General features: G+C 45.2%; 1 protein-coding gene across 2 annotated transcripts in view; it reads right to left on the reverse strand.

The window, feature by feature from the left end:
- ARPC2 (actin related protein 2/3 complex subunit 2) overlaps positions 1-19,043 on the reverse strand; it is a 38,364-nt gene extending 19,321 nt beyond the window's left edge. The window contains exons 1-3 of one of the 2 annotated variants that reach the window (XM_053252697.1): positions 18,943-19,043; positions 2,346-2,380; positions 1,322-1,434 (exon numbers count right to left, since the gene is read on the reverse strand). In XM_053252697.1, coding sequence (XP_053108672.1) covers positions 1,322-1,378 — 57 coding nt within the window. In that variant the 5' untranslated portion in view covers positions 1,379-1,434; positions 2,346-2,380; positions 18,943-19,043. The other variant, XM_053252686.1, reaches the window with a different exon arrangement.
- Between the last annotated feature and the right edge of the window lie 2,885 nt (positions 19,044-21,928).

Here is a 21,928-nt window from a genome sequence, read left to right on the forward strand (position 1 = left end):
TAAACCACTGTTCCTCACTGCATGGCCCATGGGCCAGTAGCAGCCCTGGATTGCCTCTCCCCATCCTCCTCCTGCCATCATGCACTCTCTCTCGCTCCCAGCCACTGCTGCCATAGCCACCCCATTCACTCAGCGTGTCTCTCGCTCTGCTTCTCCTCCTTTTGTCACCCCACGTGCTCTCTCCCCCTGCCCCGCCACTACCAAGGCCACTGCACTTCCTCTCACTTGCTCCCCTTGTCCTTCCCTCCTCTCCCTGCACTCTCTTTTGTGCAGCCACTACCACCACACTTGCTCTCTTGCTCCCTCCTCCTGTCACCGAATGAGCTCTCTCTCCCCCCCACCCCACCGCCGCTACCACATGCTCTCTCTTTTACTTCCCTCCTTCTGTCACCATGTGCTCTCTCTCTCTCCTCTTCCCATGGCTGCAGCCACAGCAACTGCCCTAGCAGCTCTCTCTCTCTCTCCCTGCCCCCTCACCTCTGCAGATCAAGTTATTTTGGCAGCTGAGGCCCCCACTTTAAAAATAGTGAAAATCACTGGTATAATCAATGGCCTGATTCATATAAAGCAGTTTCATATGTAACTGCTATAATGGAGACCAAACAATGAACCAAAATAATTTTAAAAAATCCTAAATCAATTTTCTGACACCCCCCCCCCCCAAAAAAAAGACAGTCAGGGGAGTTTACAATGAACCACTACATAGAGCTAGAAGAATACATAACAAAATAAAGCTAGCAAACAGACAGCCAACTTCCAAAAAAAACCAGAACAGAAACATTTTAACTAACTATGGGCCTCCTTAGGAAGGGAGTCCTTCAATTGCATTGTCATAGAGAATGTGCTGCCCCGAGCACCCATTGTTCTCACAATTGTGGGTGGGATGGGATGGGACCTAGTGGCCTCAGAAGGTATGTGTGCACATGTGTGGAGAATAAAGAGCTCCTTGATATGCCAGGCCTAGATAATTTAGGGCTATGTAGCATCTTCCCCATACAAGTGACAAGGGTCAGTGGCTAAGCCAGCAATGTATCTGGACTTGATATGTCCTTGGTTTGCACTGTTAAAGCATTCAACTCTCTTGGAAATTATTATTTTATAATCAAGGACTAAATATCTTGTAGGAGGAAGATCCAATCAAGTTCTTAACAGTCATTAAAATGAAACAATCTAAAGGACAGAACTTTGACTGATGGCAACAGCGCTGCACACAATACAAAAGTTAATTTACAAGGTACAGCCATGAGCAGCTAGTCCAAATAGATGCAGAGGCCCCCATTAACATTTCAGCGTAACAACCAGAGAACATGTCCATTCTTACCTCATCAGCACCATGTTCTTGGAGATCTTTGTAGAATTTCAGAGAAATACTGACCATAACCTTTGTTTTATCCCCATTAGGGTTGGAAATATGGTAAAGGACTCCATCAAAGTCTAGGAAGGAAGTATTTGAGAGATGAGGAATGCTGGTTTCTTTGTATCCTATGCAAGGGAAAAAACTTAACACAATGCTGTGAAGGCCAGAAAGCTACTGAGCCTGTACACTGATGATAATAAGCAAGGCTATTCAAAACAGTCCAATCTTGTTACAGTTCTCCGACAAGGCAGAATTTATCCAGCTGAAGCTGTACTAGAATTCGAATTTTTCTCAAACAACAACTGGTACTACAGGTGTCTCTTAGAACCTTGCTGTATTGGAGGCACTTGGGAAAATATATGAAGTAGACGACCCATTTCATAACCATAGAAAGTACTGTCAGGTGCCTAGCTAGAGAAGGGTAGAATTTGACATTGGCGTGGATTCAGAGAGCCACTACACTGAGGCAGCAGTTCTCAACATTCAATGCTTGGGTTCCAGGAGCAGCAGAACTATGCTCCATTGTTCATGAGACAACAGTTATCCATGCTGAAGCCATCATCTACTTTGCCATAGTATTGCAGTCAAGTTAAATGATAATGACCTTCTCACCAAGGCCACCAAGCAAGGCCAAGAATGAATAGAGTTCAGAACCCAGCCCCCACCCGGGCAAGCCCCTACCAGAGACATTTTTTCATTGGACTATCTGGTAACTGGAGTGTAAAATAGGAACAGGATGCTATTGGCTTACAGATCCCAACTTTTAAAATTTGTTTTCTGTGATAGAACAAAAACTGAGAAGGCTGTGAAAGCATCTTCCATCACTCAATACATCAGCTCCAACAGGATGGGCACAGGACATCTCACCATTAGATATTAAAATCCCAGAACAAGGGCTTCATTTGTGTGGTCTGTATGACCTGCACAGTCAACAGAAGGGATGCGTGCTCACCAATGAGCAGCACCCCGAAGGAGCAGTGGCACTTACCTGCAAATGTTACTTCTACAGCCTCAGGCTTGTTTCTGAAAAACAAAACAAACAGCAGTCAGAATGAGATGAAGATCTTGCAAGAGTTTACAGAAGGTGGGATAAACTTAATCACAAAAAACTGAACGCCAGCTTTTGATTCATTTGCTTTCTAAGAGATACACAGTTTTTATGCAAATGGAAGTTACTGTACATTAGCTATCCCCCTTTGCTTTCATATGGAGAATCCCCACTTGCCGTTGACAATCTGGCCAATAAGGATATGCACAAACTGGTTTGGCGCCTCCTTAGAGAAGTGCCAAACTGGCTCGGGCACCTGCATTCAAACAGGTTCAGTGGGGCAGGGATTGGTTCCTTTAAAATTCAAGTGAGCAGGTCCTTACTTGCTCTGCCCCTGCACCATCACTTTTCTGGGCGCGGCGCTCATTATCTAAAAGGCCACATGTGGTTGTGGCACAGTTCCCAGCAGTCTGTGCATGACGTCCGCACACACGGCTGCCACCTGCGGCAGCCATGTGTGTGCCAGTGCCATAGCCACCTGCAGCCTTTTAGGAAGTGAGTGCCATGCCTGGAAAAGTGGTGGGGCAGCAGAGGAGCAGGTAAAGACCTGCTTACCTGGATTTTAAAAGAACAGATCCCTGAGCCGGTTCAGGCACATCCCTACTAGCCCATACTATTTTGCTATTCTGAGAACAAACGTTCTCTAGAACTTTTCCTCTCCTCTATATCCTCTAGGTTTTGACACTTCTGGCATTTTGCTGAGCTCTGATTTTCAACTGGTACTCACTAGTGTAAAATGGCCCAGGGTACTGGGAGAAGGTAAACCTATACATCACATTCCAACCAAGCAGTTTTTCTATTGCCTCAGCAACCACAATAAGCTTCCCCCCATCATTACCTGGTGTCTGGAAAGCAGTGCAAAAGCAAATATATAGTAGAATATTAACTCTTTTGCTCCAGAAAGACTTTTGCCACATTCCCCACAAGATTTGATTCACAGTGCCCTCCCTCCTCAAAAGCATCACTGGAAAATCAATTGGTGTCACTGATGAGACTAAGTATTCCTCCTTCCAGTGCATCATCTCTGAGGTGTGGTCTCTACACACATGCAACAGAATGATGTTCTAGAATGGACTGTACCATTTCAGGCTGTGAGTGGGGAGAAAAGATACTGCTTTTGAATGTTCCCCATGTAAATAAAAACCACATGCTATATAAGTAAAAACTGGCACATCAGGAGAAAGTTCTACCCAGCCCTCATCCTGTTGTGCTGATATTCTGCATGCAGGAGCTTTTCAAATGAGCAAACATTCAAAACCATTTCACATTATGCTGCATATGCAGACCAGCCCCAAATGACCAGTCTGAACTTCAGCATTCAGCTGCAATGAGCTTATGGCAGATTTGGAATATATCACCAAGTCGAACAGCTGTGTTTTAGTGTGTGCCCAAAGGAGAGCTGGTCTTGGGTTAGCAAGCATGAATTGTCCCCTCTGCTAAGCAGGGTCCACCATGATGCTTTTGAATGGAAGACTGCATTTGTGAACACTGTAAGATATTCCTCTTAGGTGATGGGGCTGCTCTGGGAAGAGATCTGCACGCAGAAGGTTCCAATTTCCCTCCATGGCATTTCCAAGATAAGGCTGAGAGAGACTCTTTCCTGCAACTTTGGAGAAGCCGCTGCCAGTCTGTATAGACAATACTACACTAGATGGACCAATGATCTGACTCAGTTTAAGCACCATACAATCAGCGTAAGGATCTGTAACTAAGAATTCAAACTGCAACTAATATCCCAGAGACTTGGTAGGAGTAAGGTTGCAAAAGAATCTGAATATATTACATTATAAGATAAGATTTTGAAGTTTATTTTATTTATTTATTTGAGTTCCATACCATCCTTCCAAAAATGGCTCAGGGCAGTTTCCTACAAAGAGGATTTATTCCATGTCTTCAAAAGTCCTTTTCAACATGTTTTTAAGTTGCAGTGGAAATATTGTTGATTTTCATTAGAAACAATATGAACTTTGACATAGACACTTGACAAAGCGGGTTGAAACAGTTTATCACCAGGTTGCTATCGTGTTTTTTCCCCTGGCATATATTATGGACTATATAGTTTTTTTGGATTGGATGTTTAGTGTATCCTATAATTTAAATAGTAATTTTACTTTATATGCTTGATTATGATTAATTATCATCACTATTTCTTTCTGATTCTATTATTAATGATACAGTTCAGGTTAATATATTTCATTTTTCATGCATTTTTTGCATTTATTGAATCTGTTGGGTTGTCATTTGAATCCTGACTTGATTTAAGGCAGCTTCCTAGGTTGCTATTTATTTAAAATATTTCTACCCTGTCCCTCCAGTACACTATTGCTCAGGGCGGCTCACAACATTAAGACCCTGTCTAGTCCCCACCCACTGGATCTCTGTCAGTGGCAGGGCCTGAGATGATGAGCGGAGGGCCCTGGTAGGTTCATATGGGTGAATGCGGTCCAACAGATAATCTTGCCCCAAGTCATGCAGAACTTTAAAGGTCAAGAACACTACCTTGAATCTAGCCCAGAAGCAGACCTGTAACCAATGCGGCTGGTTTATGATGGGTATCATAACACTCAGGATGGATGGGTACCATAACACTCATGAGCATTCTTGCAGCAGCATTCTGGACTAGGGATGTGCACGGTCTGGCCCAGTACCGACGGGGGGACCTTTCTTTTAGGGCGGGAGGGCTTGCTTACCCCTCCCGCCTCTTCGGCCCCCTCCAGCGCCCGTATTTAACTTAAAAGTGGGGAGCTGGAAACCAGCCACCCCCGCCGCCGCTACCGCCGCCCCCCCGAGCAGATTAACAATTAAGGGTGCCCCTGCCGTCGCCCGCCCGCCCGCCCGCCCGCCCTCCCTCCCAGCTGCCCGCCCGCCCGAGTGTGTCCTTACCCAATGCTTGAAGTAAACGAGAGGAGCTACCGAACGGAGCTCCTCTCGTTAGCAAGGCCTCCAGAAGACTGAAGGCGCTTTGCGTGCATGCGCGCGCCGCAAAGGACGCCGGAGGCCCGGTCTACCCGGCCTTTTCCCGGCGGGTAGACCAGGCCTTCCGCGTCCTTTGCGGCGCGCGCATGCGCGCAAAGCGCCTTCAGTCTTCTGGAGGCCTTGCTAACGAGAGGAGCTCCGTTCGGTAGCTCCTCTCGTTTACGTCAAGCATTGGGTAAGGACACACTCGGGCGGGCGGGCAGCTGGGAGGGAGGGAGGGCTGGCAGGCTGGCGGGCGACGGCAGGGGCACCCTTAATTGTTAATCTGCTCAGGGGGGCGGCGGGTAGCGGCGGCGGCTGGTTTCCAGCGCCCCGCTTTTAAGTTAAATACGGGTGCTGGAGGGGGCCGAAGAGGTGGGAGGGGTAAGCAAGCCCTCCCGCCCTTAAAGTCATACCCCCCACCCGGACCCGAACCACCAAGAGCCGAACTGGTCCGGCAGTTCGGCCATTCCTTAGAATGGCCGCCGGACTGGTTCGGACTCACCACTATTCTGGACCAGCTGAAGCTTCCAAACCATCTTTAAGGGCAGCCCCACGTAGAATGCATTACAGTAGTCCAGGCCTACTCAACTTCGGCCCTCCTGCAATGTCAGCCCTCCTATTGGCCACTGTGGCTGAGGATTATGGGAGTCGTAGTCCAAAAATAGCTGGTGGGTGGCAAAGTTGAGCTAGCCTGCAGTAGTCCAATCTGGATGTGATCAGAGCATGAGTGACTGAGGTCAGGTTTGACTTCTCCAAGTAGGATCTCAGCTGGTGTACCAGCCATAGCTGGTAAAAAGCACCTCAGCACACCACCGCTGCCAGTGCCTCCAAGGATAGTGTTGGATGCAGAAACATCCCCAAGCTGCAGACTTTGTCTTTCAGAGGGGAAAGACCAGATTTTCCTCACTACTCGGATGATCAGTGTTACCAATCCTGAGCACTTCCCTCTTATGTGGATTAAGTTTCAGCTTATTTGTCCCCATTCAGTCCATAACAGCCTCCAAGCCCTGGTTCAGAACATCCACTGCCTCCCTGGTGTCTGCCGATTTAAACGATATGTAGAGCTACGTGTCATCAACATATTGATGGCACCGCAGCCCACACCTACGGAGGACCTCTTCCAGAGATTTCATGTAAATGTTAAACAGCATAGGGAACAGAATAGATCCCTGTGGCATCCCATAAGTCAAAGGCCAAGGGGTGGAACAGGCATGCCCCAGCACCACTTTCTGAATAAGATCCTCCAGGTAGGAGCAGAGCCACCGTATAACCGTGCCCCCAAGTTCCAACCTGGAGAGACAACCCAGAAGGATACCATGGTCAATGGTATCAAAAGCCACTAAGAGGTCCAGGAGAATCAACAGAGTAACACTCCCTCTATCTCCCAGCATAGGTCATCCACCAGGGAAACCAAGGCAGTGTCCTTCCTGTAACCACATCGGAAGCCAGACTGGAAAGGATCTAAGCAATCAGATTCATCCAGGGCTGCCTGAGCAGAGATAGCACCATGGCTACACACCTTGACCAAGAAGGGAATGTTGGAAATTGGTTGAAAGTGATTTAAATCATCTGGTTCCAATGAGGGCTTTTTAAAGAGCTGCACCAGACAAGGTGGCCACAGTATGGACATTAAAGTCCCCCAAGAATAACAGCCTCACGGCCCTCAACATCACATCCACATCCTATGTTCCTATAAACAACCTTCAGGTCTAGAGAACGCCTGCCATATGCTAGTTTTCCTCCCAATCTTTGTGAAATAATATTTAAACAAGTTTTTGTTCAGATTTAGCAAGTCTTTGTTCAGGGCTCATTCTGAATCGCAGGCAACTGGAAATTGCAAAAGACAGTTCTAACTTGCCATATAGCAATAATATAATAATTTTGCAAGTTATAGCAAAAGACAAACACGGTTTCTGAATCACATCCTTTCAGTACTGTGGTTTGCATGGGAGAAGGCAACACATAGACTTTTAATCTGAAGAGTTCCTGGTTCTTGCTCTTTTGCATGTACTGTAGTGCAACATTTTATTAAGCTATGTCTGGAAATGGCACTAAATGACAAACTCTCAATCCTAACAGCACAGTGTCTTATCTTTTTGTTTTGGCATTCTCCTTTTCATCCATGCCAGCAATGTAATATGAAGTCTCTATGCTTCTGAGCAGTTTATGGTTCTCTAGAAGGCCTTTATCAGAAGAATGGATAAGAGGAACAAAGATAACTAAGCAGAACTAATGCAAGTGTGTCACAGTCTGCTTCTTACATCGGAAATTATTTCTCCTTACCTGCAAACCATTCTCATTTTAATCCTTGCCTATTCAGCTGGAGCTTGAAAGACTATAGTCCTATCACTTAACAAGTCAGATCCCTTTTTCTAACTTGGGGTTGGAGCAATTCCCACATCCAATCAAATTAATCTCTCTTCACTGGTTATCAACTCAGACCAGAAAGTGAACCCATCTGCACTCATCAAATCACAAATTAAGTATGGCGGACAGTCTAGGAATGGCACAGCAAGGGTGTTACACTAGCTAGAAGCAGGAAGCTATGAACAAATGACATCTCTCCCAATTTTAGAAGTTTTCAGGTGGGGTGTGGGGAGAAGCATAAATATCTATTCAAGCAAGCTCACCAAATTTACTACAAATGCAAAGCTCATGTGAACACAATTGCATGGATGCATTAGCAGATTAAAACAAGTCACACCCAGAATCTTGATCAGAGATTCTAAAACTCCTTTCTGAAGAGAGCCAGATTTTGTGGTCACAAACACAGAGCACAAGAGCTATCATCGTTTATTTATATATAATGTACTCTTATGCCCTTTAGAGAATGCAGTAAAAGCTAATAGGAAATGTAGGAGCCAAGCAAGGAGATATGGCAAGCAGCTTTAGAAAGTACATAAGAACAGCCCTGCTGGATCCGGCCAAAGGCCTGTCTAGTCCAGCATCCTGTTTCACACAGAGCTGGTCTTGTGGTAGCAAGCATGACTTGTCCCCTTAACTAAGCAGGGTCTGCCCTGGCTGCATATGAATAGGAGGCTAGAAGTGTGAGCACTGTATAAGATATTCCCCTCAGGGGATGGGACCGCTCTGGGAAGAGCAGAAGGTTTAAAGTTCCCTCCCTGGCAGCATCTCCAAGATAGGTCTGAGAGAGATTCCTGCCTACAACATTGGAGAAGCCGCTGTCAGTCTGTGAAGACAATACTGAGCTAGATAAACCAATGGTCTGACTCAGTATATGGCAGCTTCCTATGTTCCAGATGTGTCTGGGGAGCCCACTGGCAAGAGGTGAGGGCATGCCCTCTCTCTTGCTGTTGCTCCCCTGCAACTGGTATTTAGCGGCATCATGCCTCTGAGGCTGGAGGTCAGTGTTCCCTCTTTTTTTAATGTCCGCACAGTTAATTTTAGATCCCGCTCAGGTGGAATCAGGAAGGCCCCACTCTGAATGCAGGTGTGCACACACTGCCTTGATACTACCGCCCAGAACAAAACTTATTCTGCACACAGATGAAAAAAATCAGAGAGGAGACTGCTGGAGGTGGCCCACAGCCACCAGACTAGTAGCCATTGATAGACCTGTCCTCTATGAGTACATAAGAACACTTCCCCAAAAGCAGTGGGGGAGAGCCATTCAAGCCTCCTTGCTTCAGTGACTATAACATGCACAAACACACAGCTCACACATTTTTAAACTTCTCAGCTAGCAAGTTGCAAGCTTCTCTCCCCTGCTCCGCCCACTCAGCTTTTACACCATACTATGCAATATTATAGGAGGTGGGACTGCAGAGCAGCTCAGGAGTGTGGAGAATGTATCACTGTTACTCAGTGCCTGCTCTCCTTGGTTGCTTAAACTAGAGAAGACATCATGTTCTTCGTATGGGTGTGCAATGTACAAAGGTACAGTCATTTACACATTATACTGAACACATCTCCTATCTGTACCATGCATTTGAGGGATCTGTATCCAGGTCCACTTTTAAAATGAACACAAGTACAGTCATTCACACAAACACATGTACGAATATACAGATATATCTATACCCGTACAACATAATGTCTGAATAGGGCAAAATACAGAGGAGCAAGGAGGTAAGTGCTCTCTTTTGCTTCACTCTCTGTCCACTTCCCCTTCCCGGGCAGTGTCTCAGATGAGAAACTGAGAAGGACAGAAACACAAATGACACATGTGGAAAGGAATCCATGGTAGGGAGAAGCAAGAAAGAGTGGACTACGAAGAGGCCAGATTCAGTTTGGAAGTCGACTTCTTAACAGGGGTGTCTCCTTGCTCTCAATGCTCCACTAGGCCAATGTAGCAGCTGGTCTTTCAAGTCCAAACTCCTGTGTCAGGCACTAAATGGGTACAGTGACTCTCAGAATAAAATGGCTAACATGTTGGGTGCTTCTCAAGCATTCTTAACTCAGCCACAATATGCCTTGTTTCAGCAAGGTTCTCCTATGATTAATTGATTGAGTGCCGTCAAGTCGGTGTCGACTCTTAGCGACCAAATAGATAAGACTCTCTCCAGGATGATCTGTCTTCAACTTGGCCTTTAAGGTCTCTCAATGGTGCATTCATTGCTTTCGTAATCAAGTCCATCCACCTTGTTGCGGGCCCTTTCTGTTTATTGTGCCAGACCTCAAAATCCTAGTCAAAGCCATTTTAGCACTTCCTGTGTTGAAGCTATGGGGTTTCCTATAAATCTAGGAAAATATATATTACTCTTGGTGCACACAAAATAGAACTTTGTATCTCTCAAATAGTCATTACATACTCTGATGCATGCCTGCAATACAAACAACACATACACAAATCTCTAAGGAAAAAGTAATATTTGAGCCCTGAATCAATCAGGCAACAAATCTATTTGCATATACTTGCATTTCTTCCATCAAAATGTCTACTTCTGCCAGGATTAGCAATACAAAGTCCTTTATTGCCACTGACATCTTGCTTCTGCTGCATCTGAGATTTCACCAGGTGTCACCCATATGTTTTCAAGCTTATCTTTAAAGTTATAATGGCCAAATCCAACATAGGAACATAGAAAGCTGACAAATACAGAGTCAGACCTACAACCTTGGAGAAGCCGCTGCCAGTCTGTGAAAACAATACTGAGCTAGATAGACCAATGGTCTGACTCAGTATCTTGTCCAGGTCCATCTAGTTCAGTATCATCTGCACAGACTGGCAGCAACTTCTCCAAGGTTACAGGCAGGAGTCTCTCTCAGCCCTATCTTAGAGATGCCAGGGAGGGAACTTGGAACCTTCTGCCTGCAAGCATGCATATGCTCCTCCCAGAGCAGCCGCATATCCTAAAGGGAATATATTACAATGCTCACATCTAGTCTCTCATTCAAGTGCAAACCAGGGCAGACCCTGATTAGCAAAGGGGACAATTCATGCTTGCTACCACAGGACCAGCTCTCCTCCTATTAATGCTTGATTATGTGCCCAATCGTTTCACTCTCATATAATGCAACTACAGAATACAGTTTTGGATAAAGAATCTTGCATATAAATTTTAAAAATCTGAAAGTATGTAACTGCATCTTTAATAAGCTATTGTGCAACTGAAAGCTTTGTATATCCCTTAGGTCAATTATTTCTCCACAACAGCAAAGAGTGAATTCTTTGCTCATGTTTATATATCTTTGGACTTGTTTTCTAGACAAATATATCCACTCATCTTTTATACCTAACAGCTATTACTAGATTACAACTGTTATAATCATTAGCTGCCTTCTTCCATTCCAAGGGATGCAATGTCCCATGTCTTTTGGGATTTTATATACTTGTATTTGAGATCTATTAAAGAAGAGTTTTGCTATTTAGGTTATGCTAGCACAGCTTATTTCAGATGTATATTAAGTTGCTTTTTCCTCTTAAGATATTATTACCTAAGAAGATGTCAGGATACACAACTGAACCTGTGAAAGAGGAACCTCCTAGGACTGCTTAGTACTTGCTACTGCCAGTGTTCCCTCTAAGTGTTCCCTGTGGCTCACACAGTTTTTGATGTCCGCTCTGTCAATTTTAGATCCTGCTCAGGTTGAATCAGCAAGGTCCCATTCTGAATGCATGTGCACACACACTGCCTTGATAGTGCCGCCCAGAACAAAACTCATTCCACACACAGATGAAAAAAATTAGAGAACACACTGGCTACCACACTTAAGGGATGAAGTATAGCTCACAGACCTTGATGCTGCTAATGGACAACTTAGTATGCCTGAGGTTTCCAGGATGACTCATTATAAAAACACACACTTCTGTCAAACGCACTTCTGGCAAACCTCCATGACTGAAGCTGAGAAACCATGAGCTGGTTTACATACATCATGGTGGCACACACAACTGTAAAGCACAGAGTTCTGGACCATATGAATAAGTGACAAAGCCTCACAGCTTCCAAAGAGCTTTAGGCAATTTTAGTGCTATTCATCTCTAAGTACCATACACACAAGGCCTGGATTTTTAATTTTGGCATAAGATACGTTTTACTCCATTTGCTGATCCTGACAACTCCCTTCCCAATTCTAATTACTCCATGAAGCTAGACTACCTAACAGGGCTGTGCATATCTTCAAAGTTTCCAACAAAGCACTGCTTTCTGCTACAGTGAGTTTCTCTTTATCCTCCTATTCCTTTATGAGCCTCCTACAGTGCAAGCCACCTGAAATGTGAGGACACAGGGAGCTTTTCTTTTCACTGCGTTCTGCCCTAAGGAGCAAACAAAAAAAGGCTCACAAACCAAAAATACTATCCAGCAGTCAGCTCCCTTCCTGTAACCAATGCTGAATACAAGACAGGCCTGTTTTTGACAAGCTCATCTGAACCTGAAGGCTAAAAACAGCAGCAGCTTCAGCCAAAGGCAGCTATCTGTTTCCCCCATTAACATTAACAGGCACTGAGTCCAGGTCATTTAAATCATCTCTGAATCGGATTCCAAGCACATCTACCTAATGTTAGAGATGATGAGAAAGGGTTCTTGCCAGCTTAATCTCTCCCAGCAGCCCTCTGTCTCCCTTCAACCAATGACTGGTGCATATGATTTTAAAACTAAGTTGCACTTTCTGACCTCTCAATCAGACTTTTTGGTCCCCAAAGCCACAGAAAAGAGAGACTGGCAGATAGGATGGCTCTAAGCCAGCACATGCTTAAAACCAAACGTCAAATCCCCACCCGACAGCATTCCCACAATTTTCATTCGGATACAAGCCAAATGCCTCAGACTAACTGTAAATTAATAAAATAGGAAAAGAGATAACTATGTATCTTGTTCAGAACTTGCATCACATCTGCTACATGGGACAAAGTGGGGGGGGGGGGCAAAGGGCACACAGGAGGGCATATCGGGAATAGGCAGACTAATAAATAGACCACTCAGTTCACAATTAACAACTGGCCTGAATAATAAAGGAAATTGAGGATTCCAGGCCAATCTAATCTCCTGTCCCTGAAGGACAACAAAAAGAGCCATTTAAAGGCTTACAGCTTGCACTACACAGGGGGGTTGGTTTATATTCCACAGAGTCTGCAGTACTTTGGGGAACTGTAGGACAGGATGTAGTAATAAATATAGATTATGGTGGAATCTGGTAATCGAGCTGTGCCAAACACACATTTAAACAGGAAATTACAACACAAGAGTGGACCAGTGAAACTGTTCCATGGCCATGCATTCACAAACAAAACATTAGCAATATCCCACTTAAAAATCTTCCACATAGGGCAGAAACATGGGGGACACACAGGAGCATGGGGAAGTCCAGAACTGACAGACTCTCATGTTACAGTCCTGAGCATGCATACTTGAAAGAAAGTCCCACTAAAGCAGGCCTTAAATTTTCTTTGATTTTAGAAGCCAGTCCCAACATTTAGAAGCTAGATTGTTCTGTGGCCCAATTGAGATGGGATAGACTCACTGCTTGCCTACCAGCAACACCCTCCGTGTACTCCCCACCTTCCTTACTTATTACTACTACTGGTTGCATTTGTCTGGCTCAGACAGGTGAGGTACCAACAAGACCACAGGAGGGAGCAGCCCACTCCAACTTTGATGCTCACTCCTCCTGGTCACATCCACCCATCTCCTGGCTCAGACGCCATACTTAATTTCCAGGTGCCATGGCCAAACGGGTGCCTGGGAATTGTCGAACCCCACACTAAAGGCACTGGAATTTGTTGTCAAGAAAACATGTTTACATTCATAAGCAGACTGCTCCTGATAAAGCATATAGAGAGTTGCATTATCAGAGGCAAGGAAAGTCAACCTGGTGTTTATGGCACTAGTCTACCTCTTCCACTGCTGTACCATCCTACTTCAGCCAGTTTGCCTCCGTCATTTGTACAGTAGTTCTTGTAAGTTTACACTTATTCTTTGTAGAACAATTTGGATTTCCCAGATTAAAGGCTTCACAGAAACAGTGCATTCAACTGACCCAGTAGTATGCAGGATCAAGTCAGGGTAACTTCGGCAATATAATTCACCTAATTTTAAGCAAATTCCAAGGACATCTTCATGTGTTATGTTTTCAAACACACATTATCTGTGTCAAAAAAGTAATGTGTCAACAAATCCCAACTGTGGAAGCAACAATTTTGCTAGTATTCTGCTACGCTGTAGGATTCCATAGCAGAAGAGAAAGTTACTAGCTGTTACCAAGCTATAGCTTGAACAAAATCTATGCCTAGCCAATTGTTGGAAGACTTTAAGGACATCTTGCAAACTAACCAGTTGTGCATATAGCTAATGTGCAGTGGCTTCTGGCCAGCTGCTGCTTGGTGGGCTTCAAAAGCCTTAAACTTCTTACTTGGTGATTTTATCCAGATGTAGATTTCACCCCAAGCTGGTTAAAATATCACCTACAATTTAGATCCCAAATTAAATCTGATACTACAAGGGTTATCTGCAGAACAGAGCCATTTGAAAAGGAATTCCTGGAACAGCTTTTTGAATTAGCATGAAACATCAAGAGCTGTAAGCTCGTACTAAAGTTAGAACTATTTGATTCTGTGTGCTACTTTCTCAAATAAATAGTAATGGAGTGGGGGTGAGCAGAGAAGAAGAGGGATTACGAATAGGATGATAAAAATGACAAATATTTATATATCACTTTTCAACCAAGGTTCCCGGAGCGGTTTACATAGATATAAATAAATAAAATGGCCCACTGTCCCCAAAGGGTTCACAATCTAAAAAAGAAACAAGAGAATCCCCACTTTAAAAATTGCCTATTTCCTCAGTTAGCAGGGGACTCAAACAGAAACCCTCCATAAAAACACTATAAATAAGAGCCAAAACAGTTAATGTGTACTGCAGGGTGTGACTTAGCGCAGCATAAGCTGTGTGGGCATAATGCTCGCAGATCAATACACCCACCAACATTGATAGCTGGGAATGCATAGCATTCAGGACTGCTCCAAGGAGATCTGTTCTTTTACAGAACACATTAGCTTGATGTTCCAGAACACCCGTGGGCATTACTAAGCAAGCATTTTCACCAATATGTAGACAAGAAACCAGATCTAAAAGATGATGCCAAAGCCATACCTTTTTAGATACGGTATACCCTGTCCTTTTTTCTATAAAATATTACTTAGCTGCAATGGGTTCACATCCAAGCCACACATATACTCTAATCCGGCCAGGTGCTATATGCACGCAGGAACACACTTCTGTGAGCATATTCCTAGCTAGAAGATGAATGACACAGGTCAACCGGTGCTCAAATCTGAACAACCAGGCTTGTGCATACAGCTCTTTAAAAGAGCTGACCTCACCTCCATAAGCCATTCAGAAGAGGGAGTATGGTGCTGATTCACTATCTCCTTGCACTTGCATCCTCAAATAGCTGAGCTCTTAGATTTTTTCCTTTTTAAATGGTTCTGTGCACATTCTGTTGAGTCTGAGACCTAGTGTATTAGTCTGATCTCATGACAATGTGTTATTTGTGAACCATTATAAGGGTAGGTTTTTTCATGCTTTATCAGCAGTGGGGCATGACCTAGTTCAAACAACAAAAATGACAGAATTGGGAACTGAGCACAGAGGTTTCAAATGGTAGCAGAGAATCATAACCACAGACTTCACCACCTCCAAGTACTGGAGAAAGAGACATTAATATGGCACAAGCAACTACGGGGTCTCAGCTCATGCCTGTCATTCTACAGCTGTAAGAAATGTTAAGATTTCAAGGAGAGGGAGATGCCAATATACCTCTTGCCAATTAAAAACAAACAGTGATCTATTTTCAAAAGAGCAGCACTACAGATTGTGGGACAATTGGTTGATGGGTTCTGTATTTCTTAAATTAATACAAGCAGAAAGCAAAGTTCCCTCTATGCACTCCTCCTATATATTATGAGAAATGACTCAGCCTGAAACGAGTAGTTTGCTAATCATTTCAGATCTTTGTCTTCATTTTCTCTGAGCTTGTCTGGACACGGAAGCCAGAAGCTTAAAAATGCAGAAGCTACAACTTCCTGTCTGTTGATATACCTAAGGTACTAATTGTACTATAATACTAGGGAACCATTTTATCATATTGCTTGATGCATAAGCAATTCAATAACGGTTTCATAAGTGCAAAGGCCACTTCATACACATTACATTTTTAATATACATGTAAAGTGTGAGTGCAGCAAATGTGCATTTGCAAATGTGTACACTACTATATATTGTGAAGGGGACAATGTCAGACTTGGACCAGAGAAACCTGCATTAAAACCATTACTCAGCCAGGAAAGCTGAAATCATGAATGTCATGATTCCTGAACCATGACAGACATCAGCTCTTGGACTAGCCTAATTGACAGGGCTGTGAGAGAATAAAAAGCAGGGGCTACCCTGAGATTCTTGGAAGGGCAGGATAAAAAGATAAAGCAATATGCACTTATCTGCAACTGTATACTCAATAGGGACTTGAATCCATTATGTGGCAAACCTTGGTATAATGCATGAAAGGGCCCTCAGATAGCATGACATAGTAACTGGGTGTCCCAGGTTGAAATTCCTCACTCAGTCATGAAGCATACTGGGTGAACTTGGGCCTTTAGGCCTAACCTATCTCACAAGCTTGAGGGTAAGTGGCAGGGGAGGGAAGAGAACAGTGTTCCTTGTAACAGGGATTCCCAGATGTTGTTAACTATTAACTACGACTCCCAGAATCTCCAGCTGTAATGGCTTTTGCTTGGGGATTATGGGAGTTGTAGTCAACTACATCTGGGAATCCCTGTTACAAGGAACACTGGAAGAGAGCCATGTACACTGCCCTGAGTTTCATGGAGGTAAGGAAAGATAAAAATGAAATACCCCTCTGCTCAAGGTATAACTAGGGATGTTTCACGAAGTGGTTCGGAGGCCCTTTTACAGGTTCGAACATGCGGCGGTTCGAAGGTGGGGTGGATGTCTTTAAGGATGGGGAAGGGTGCTCTTACCCCTCCCACTGCATTTCCCCCTCTGGCACTGGACTGGAACACCCTCCCCCGTCCTTAAAGATATCCCCTTGATCTTTGAACCGGCAGGCGCACACCACTAGGTATAACTAGTGCAATCTGCATGATAATTCTTATATACAAGCATTTACTTAAAGCAGCAACAGTGCTAAAAATATGCATGACTACAAATGTGAAGTATCCCATGATAAACACCATTGGATATTGCACTGATGTACAGGACATGGTACTGAGGTACATGTGAGCATTCAGTAAGCTTGGCTAGTATTGCTGCCTCTAGGTATACAGTATAACTAAGTAGTGAATGTATATAGCCTTTTAAATGTCTTCTCCAAGTAGCAACATGATGTAGTGTTTTGTAATGTGCAAGCAAGGTCTGCATAACAAATTACAGTACTGCTGCATTTAAGAAGCCGAAGCTGACCAAATGCTGTGGTTACATCTAATGCATCAGAGATGTGACACATACTCTTAAAAAAGAATCTACAGGAAATACTCCATGAATTGGAAATTGCTGACTCTAACCAAAAAAGTCCAAAAGTCTCAACAATACAGGCAATGATTTTTGCGCTGTCAGGCTGCACAGCAGTTATTAAATTTGCATCTTGCATTTTAATCTGAAAATAGGCTTCTCAAAGTGGCTAACAAAAACAGCAAGTGTGTACTGTAGTTGTCATACACCACGGCCACTCCTTGCCTAGATGAACCTTAATCTGATCCTGCAAGGCACGTATGTTCTTAAGTAAGAGTACATACTCAGCAGCACTTAAGGCATAACTATGCTGGATCTAAACTATGTAAACATGAGGCAGTTTCTCCCAATATAAAGTACCTCATGTGAATTCAAACGAGGTCTTGCAGCAATATGCAGGAAGGACCCACATAAGGAACAGACAAAACACCACAGATTCTGCACCCAAGACAAGACTAGAAAAGTCATGTCAAGCAGTGGTTTCATAGGCTCAAGTCATCATGTATTCAGCCCATTTTGAAAAGCTTTCCACAAATGGGGCTGCACAGCCTTCTTTGTTGACCCCAAATCCAAATGTCTCCCCTCATTCTGCATTCTCATCTCAGAAGCCCCAGTGAATGTTTGATGTTTCCTTGGAATAATTCCACTCTTACAATCTGGAAATTGTACTGTATACATAAGCTAAGGACACACCCTGATTAGAACAAGGGTGAGCAAGTTAGCTGCCCGAGAAAAGTGCACTCCCACAAGCTCTGCTCCTATGTGTCCTCTTACTACTATCCAGGAAGTGCCCATGTGTGGCATAACCATCCTGGTGTCTACTATGCAGCAATCCTGACTACCTCATTCAACTATTTTCTTGAGAGATTACCTCCGATTGAGCCCATTATTTGAATCGGTGGCAAGCAATTCCCTTTAACAGGGTCCGCTCCCCACCGGAGATCAATCGAGAAAACGATGTCAATGTTCAATATATTAGGCACCTACTGTAGAGTACAAGCATTCTGACTATTTTAAGTGGGGGGGAGAACAGATACAAAAAACCCACATCGGGACGATGGTTCAACTAAGGAGCCTCTCATGCGCTGGACGGCTAAAGAAGGCCACTGCGCTGCACGCGCCAGTGCCGTTGGGCTCAGGCCACGAGGAAGCTGAATGTCCTCTGCCCACCTCCACCCAGGCCCAGTCCTCATGCAGCCATTCGAAAGAAGGGGAGGCAAAGCATGTGGGTGGGAAGTAGGCCCAGAATCCCCACCCTGCCGCCAAGGAGCCTCGCCCACCTCCCTCAGCAGGGAGGCAGCCCGTGGCGTGGGGTCGGCTGGGCTGACGGCCGCGCGAGCAGGACCCCCACTTCGCCACCCCTCCCCGCCGCTGCCACTCCCACTCTCTCTCTCACCCGGCGGCCGCGCCCTCGAACTTGAGCGCCAGCGTCTCCTCAATGATGCGGTTGTTGACCTCCAGCAGGATCATGGCGACGGCTACGGGCGGGCGGGACGAGGTAAGGAGGGGTACGGAAGCCGGGCGGGGAAGGAGGTGGAGGAGGAGGAGGAACAGGGGGGCAGGGGAGGGGAGAACCACCTAGCTGAGAAGCGCGCCGCACCGGGGACCCGCCCGACTCCAGCCGCTTCCGCCACAGGGGCCCCACCCACCTTCGCCGAGCCGGCACTCTGCGTCACTTCCGGGCTGGGGTGGAACGGGAGGGGGTGCGGAGGACCAGAGGAGGAAAAGAAGGAAACGCGCTCATGCGCTCTTCCCTCTTTCAACCGCGGTCTCGCGCAGGACGCTTAGATGACCGTGCGTCACAGTTTCCTCTAGCCCCTCCTCCTCACCGCCCCCGGCATCTTCTTTCCAGGCTAGCCGCGCGCGCGCGTTGGGGAAGCCTTAGCCGGGCTGCGTGTTGCTTTGACTGAAGAGTAGCGCTCTCGTCTCGTGATCGAGGGTCTGCGTGTGCCGCCAGCTTATCGTGTTCTTCGGACGCTCCGGCGCGTCCAGCCACCTGCCTCCCCAGCCCAGCCGTTTGGAGGCTCCTGCGCTGCTGTTGGGGCACCCCTGCGTGCCGTAGCATTCAGCAGCAGTGAATACTCCCACTCTTAAATACCCATTCTGCTCAAAACTCGGCGCCTCCACACATACATTCCACCGCCCTCTCTGTGCCGTCAGTCCGGCCCTGCTCCAGGGGGGGCCGCGGGGGGGGGACAAGCCCCCACTTTCACTTCGCTATCTGTGCTTCCTCCTCCCCTCGTTTTTCTCGCTTGGTGCTGCCACTGTCGTACATGCCTTGACTTCGGCATCATGCTTGCTACACTTGGCATATTTAGTCCACATGTGTGTATTTATCACTTGATGACTGCAACATCAGAGTTTTGTTAATTTCCTCTTCAAGAACACACTGGCACTGGAGGGGGAACATAGACACTGCCAAGAACTGAGAAGTAAATGAAATGGAACTATGTCATGGTTGGGTTTACCAGCACCCTCCTTGAAAATGCTATATGAGATTGCTAAGAGTCCATACTGCTAAGAGTCAACACCAACTTGATCCCATTTAATCAATCAATCATGAGATCTGGTGCTGAAGTGCACTGTGGTAGAAGTAGGCAAGAGGTGTTGCTAATTGCTACAAATCACAGACTACCATCATGTGATGCAGAAGAGAGAGCCAGCATAGTACAGTGGTTAGAGTGCTGGACTAGGACCTGGAAGACCCAAGTTTGAATCCTCCATTCAACCAATAAACTCATTGGGTGACTCTGGGCCAGTCATGTATCTCTCAGCCTAACCTACCTCACAGGGTTGTGAGGATAAAAACAAGCATGTGAGAGATCCTTGAAGGGAAAGTGGGTTATAATTTTTTTTTAAGATGGAGGAAGAGGATCTCTGTAGTACCTGTAGGGCAGGCCCTTCCCGGAGGTGAGATGAGACAGTTGTTTCAGGTGGCAGCTACCTGCCTGCCACTGCTGGCTGCAGATGCTCTTGCACTGCTGGGTCTTTCATTTATTATTCTTAAAGATAACACATTTCTTTGTGTTAGGGCTTTATTGGTAATAACCTGCCTATAAAGGATAAACAGTTTAGGCCCTGGTTATTTAAAAGAATGTCTTCTTCGCCATGAGCCCCACTGCCTGTTAAGATCATCTGGAGAGGTTCATCTGTGGTTGCTGCCAACTCGTCTGGCAGCTACTTGGGAACAGGCCTTCTCCACTGCTGCCCCTGGACTTTGGAATGCGCTCCCTGTTGAAACAAGAGCCTACCCATCTTTAGCAAATTTTTAAAAAGCACTGAGGACACATGTATTCACCCAGGCTTTTAATTCAATTTATAGTTTTAATATTTTTAATAATAGGTTTTAAATGTTTTAAATGATTTTAATTGTTAATTGATTTAAAGTGTTAAATGATTTTAATTGTAAACCACCCAGAGATGTAAGTTTTGGGCGATATAGAAATATTTGAAATAAATAATCCCTAGCACTTACCAGGATTCTGCTGTGCCTACAGCTCTTGAGGGACAGTCAGAGCCTGCCTGTCTTGTGGAGATTCCTCCAGAGAAGTTTCAAATCTCAGCGGATCTCACACATCCTCCCAATCTAGACCCCTTGCCTGCCTCTAAGCCCCCTTTTTTATCACCCTGGGAACCCAAGAGCAGTGGCAATGCTGGGGATGGGCTAAGATCCAGAACTGGCAGAGGAGCAACTGCTTAGCTGCCCAATGCATCCCTTCCCCGAGGAGTTTGTTCAGGAGGAACAGGAAGTAGGCACAGATCCTGAATTGTTGTCTAACTAAGACCCAAAAGAGTTGGGCTTCCAGGCTCCCTTTAGCTGTAAGCTCCTCAGAATCCATGTGCTCCCTGAAACAACAGCTGTATACTAAGTGCTTCTAGGTCTGCTTTGAGTTCCTGCTTCCTGTTCTTCAGTTCCCATTTGCCACTCAGTCTCATTACTTCTGCCTTCCATCCTAAGTCCTGCTTTGAACACAGTCTCCAAACGCAACCCACCCACATCTTGACTTGCATGCAGCCCACTTTGCCTCCTTCATACAACAAATACGGACTGTAGCTTCTGATATTCTGCTGTGTCTAGTTGTGTGCCTACATAACCCAGTCATCCAGAGGCCTGAAAAATGTTTGTACCAGGAAGAGCAAATCTGGCTCAGGAGGATGTTTCAGAATGGGAGAACAGTGCACAATGAAGGTATCCTTATGTCAGCAAACACACTCTCCCTAATAAGCAAACAGGTGGAGGCACTTCTCCCTTGTGTACTAGTAGCTGCGTTTGTCCCATGAGAAGTGCAACTTTTCTTATTGATTCATTATTTTGGTTAAATAACTCTTTTGGCAAGAAGGCAATTAAATACCACAGTTATTTACAATGAAGAGGATTGGGTGGGGTAGAGCAGAGAGACTGGAAGTACATTTTAGTTGTTGGATCAGCAGCTTCCTGGTGAGGTCAGCAGGGGCCAAATGGTCCCCTTCAAATCCATAGCTCTTTCTCCATTTTCTTGGAGCATGCTTCCAGGTGCTTGTTTCAGCAGAATCTGGAGGCCTCACCGTATGGTTTCAAGAAGTATATGTTATGGGCCCAAATCATGACCTTTAAAGCACATTTTTAAAAAGAAAATTTTGTGTGACTACATAAGC

This window comes from Hemicordylus capensis, chromosome 1 (genome assembly GCF_027244095.1).
Source record: "Hemicordylus capensis ecotype Gifberg chromosome 1, rHemCap1.1.pri, whole genome shotgun sequence".
Classification (NCBI taxonomy): domain Eukaryota; kingdom Metazoa; phylum Chordata; class Lepidosauria; order Squamata; family Cordylidae; genus Hemicordylus; species Hemicordylus capensis.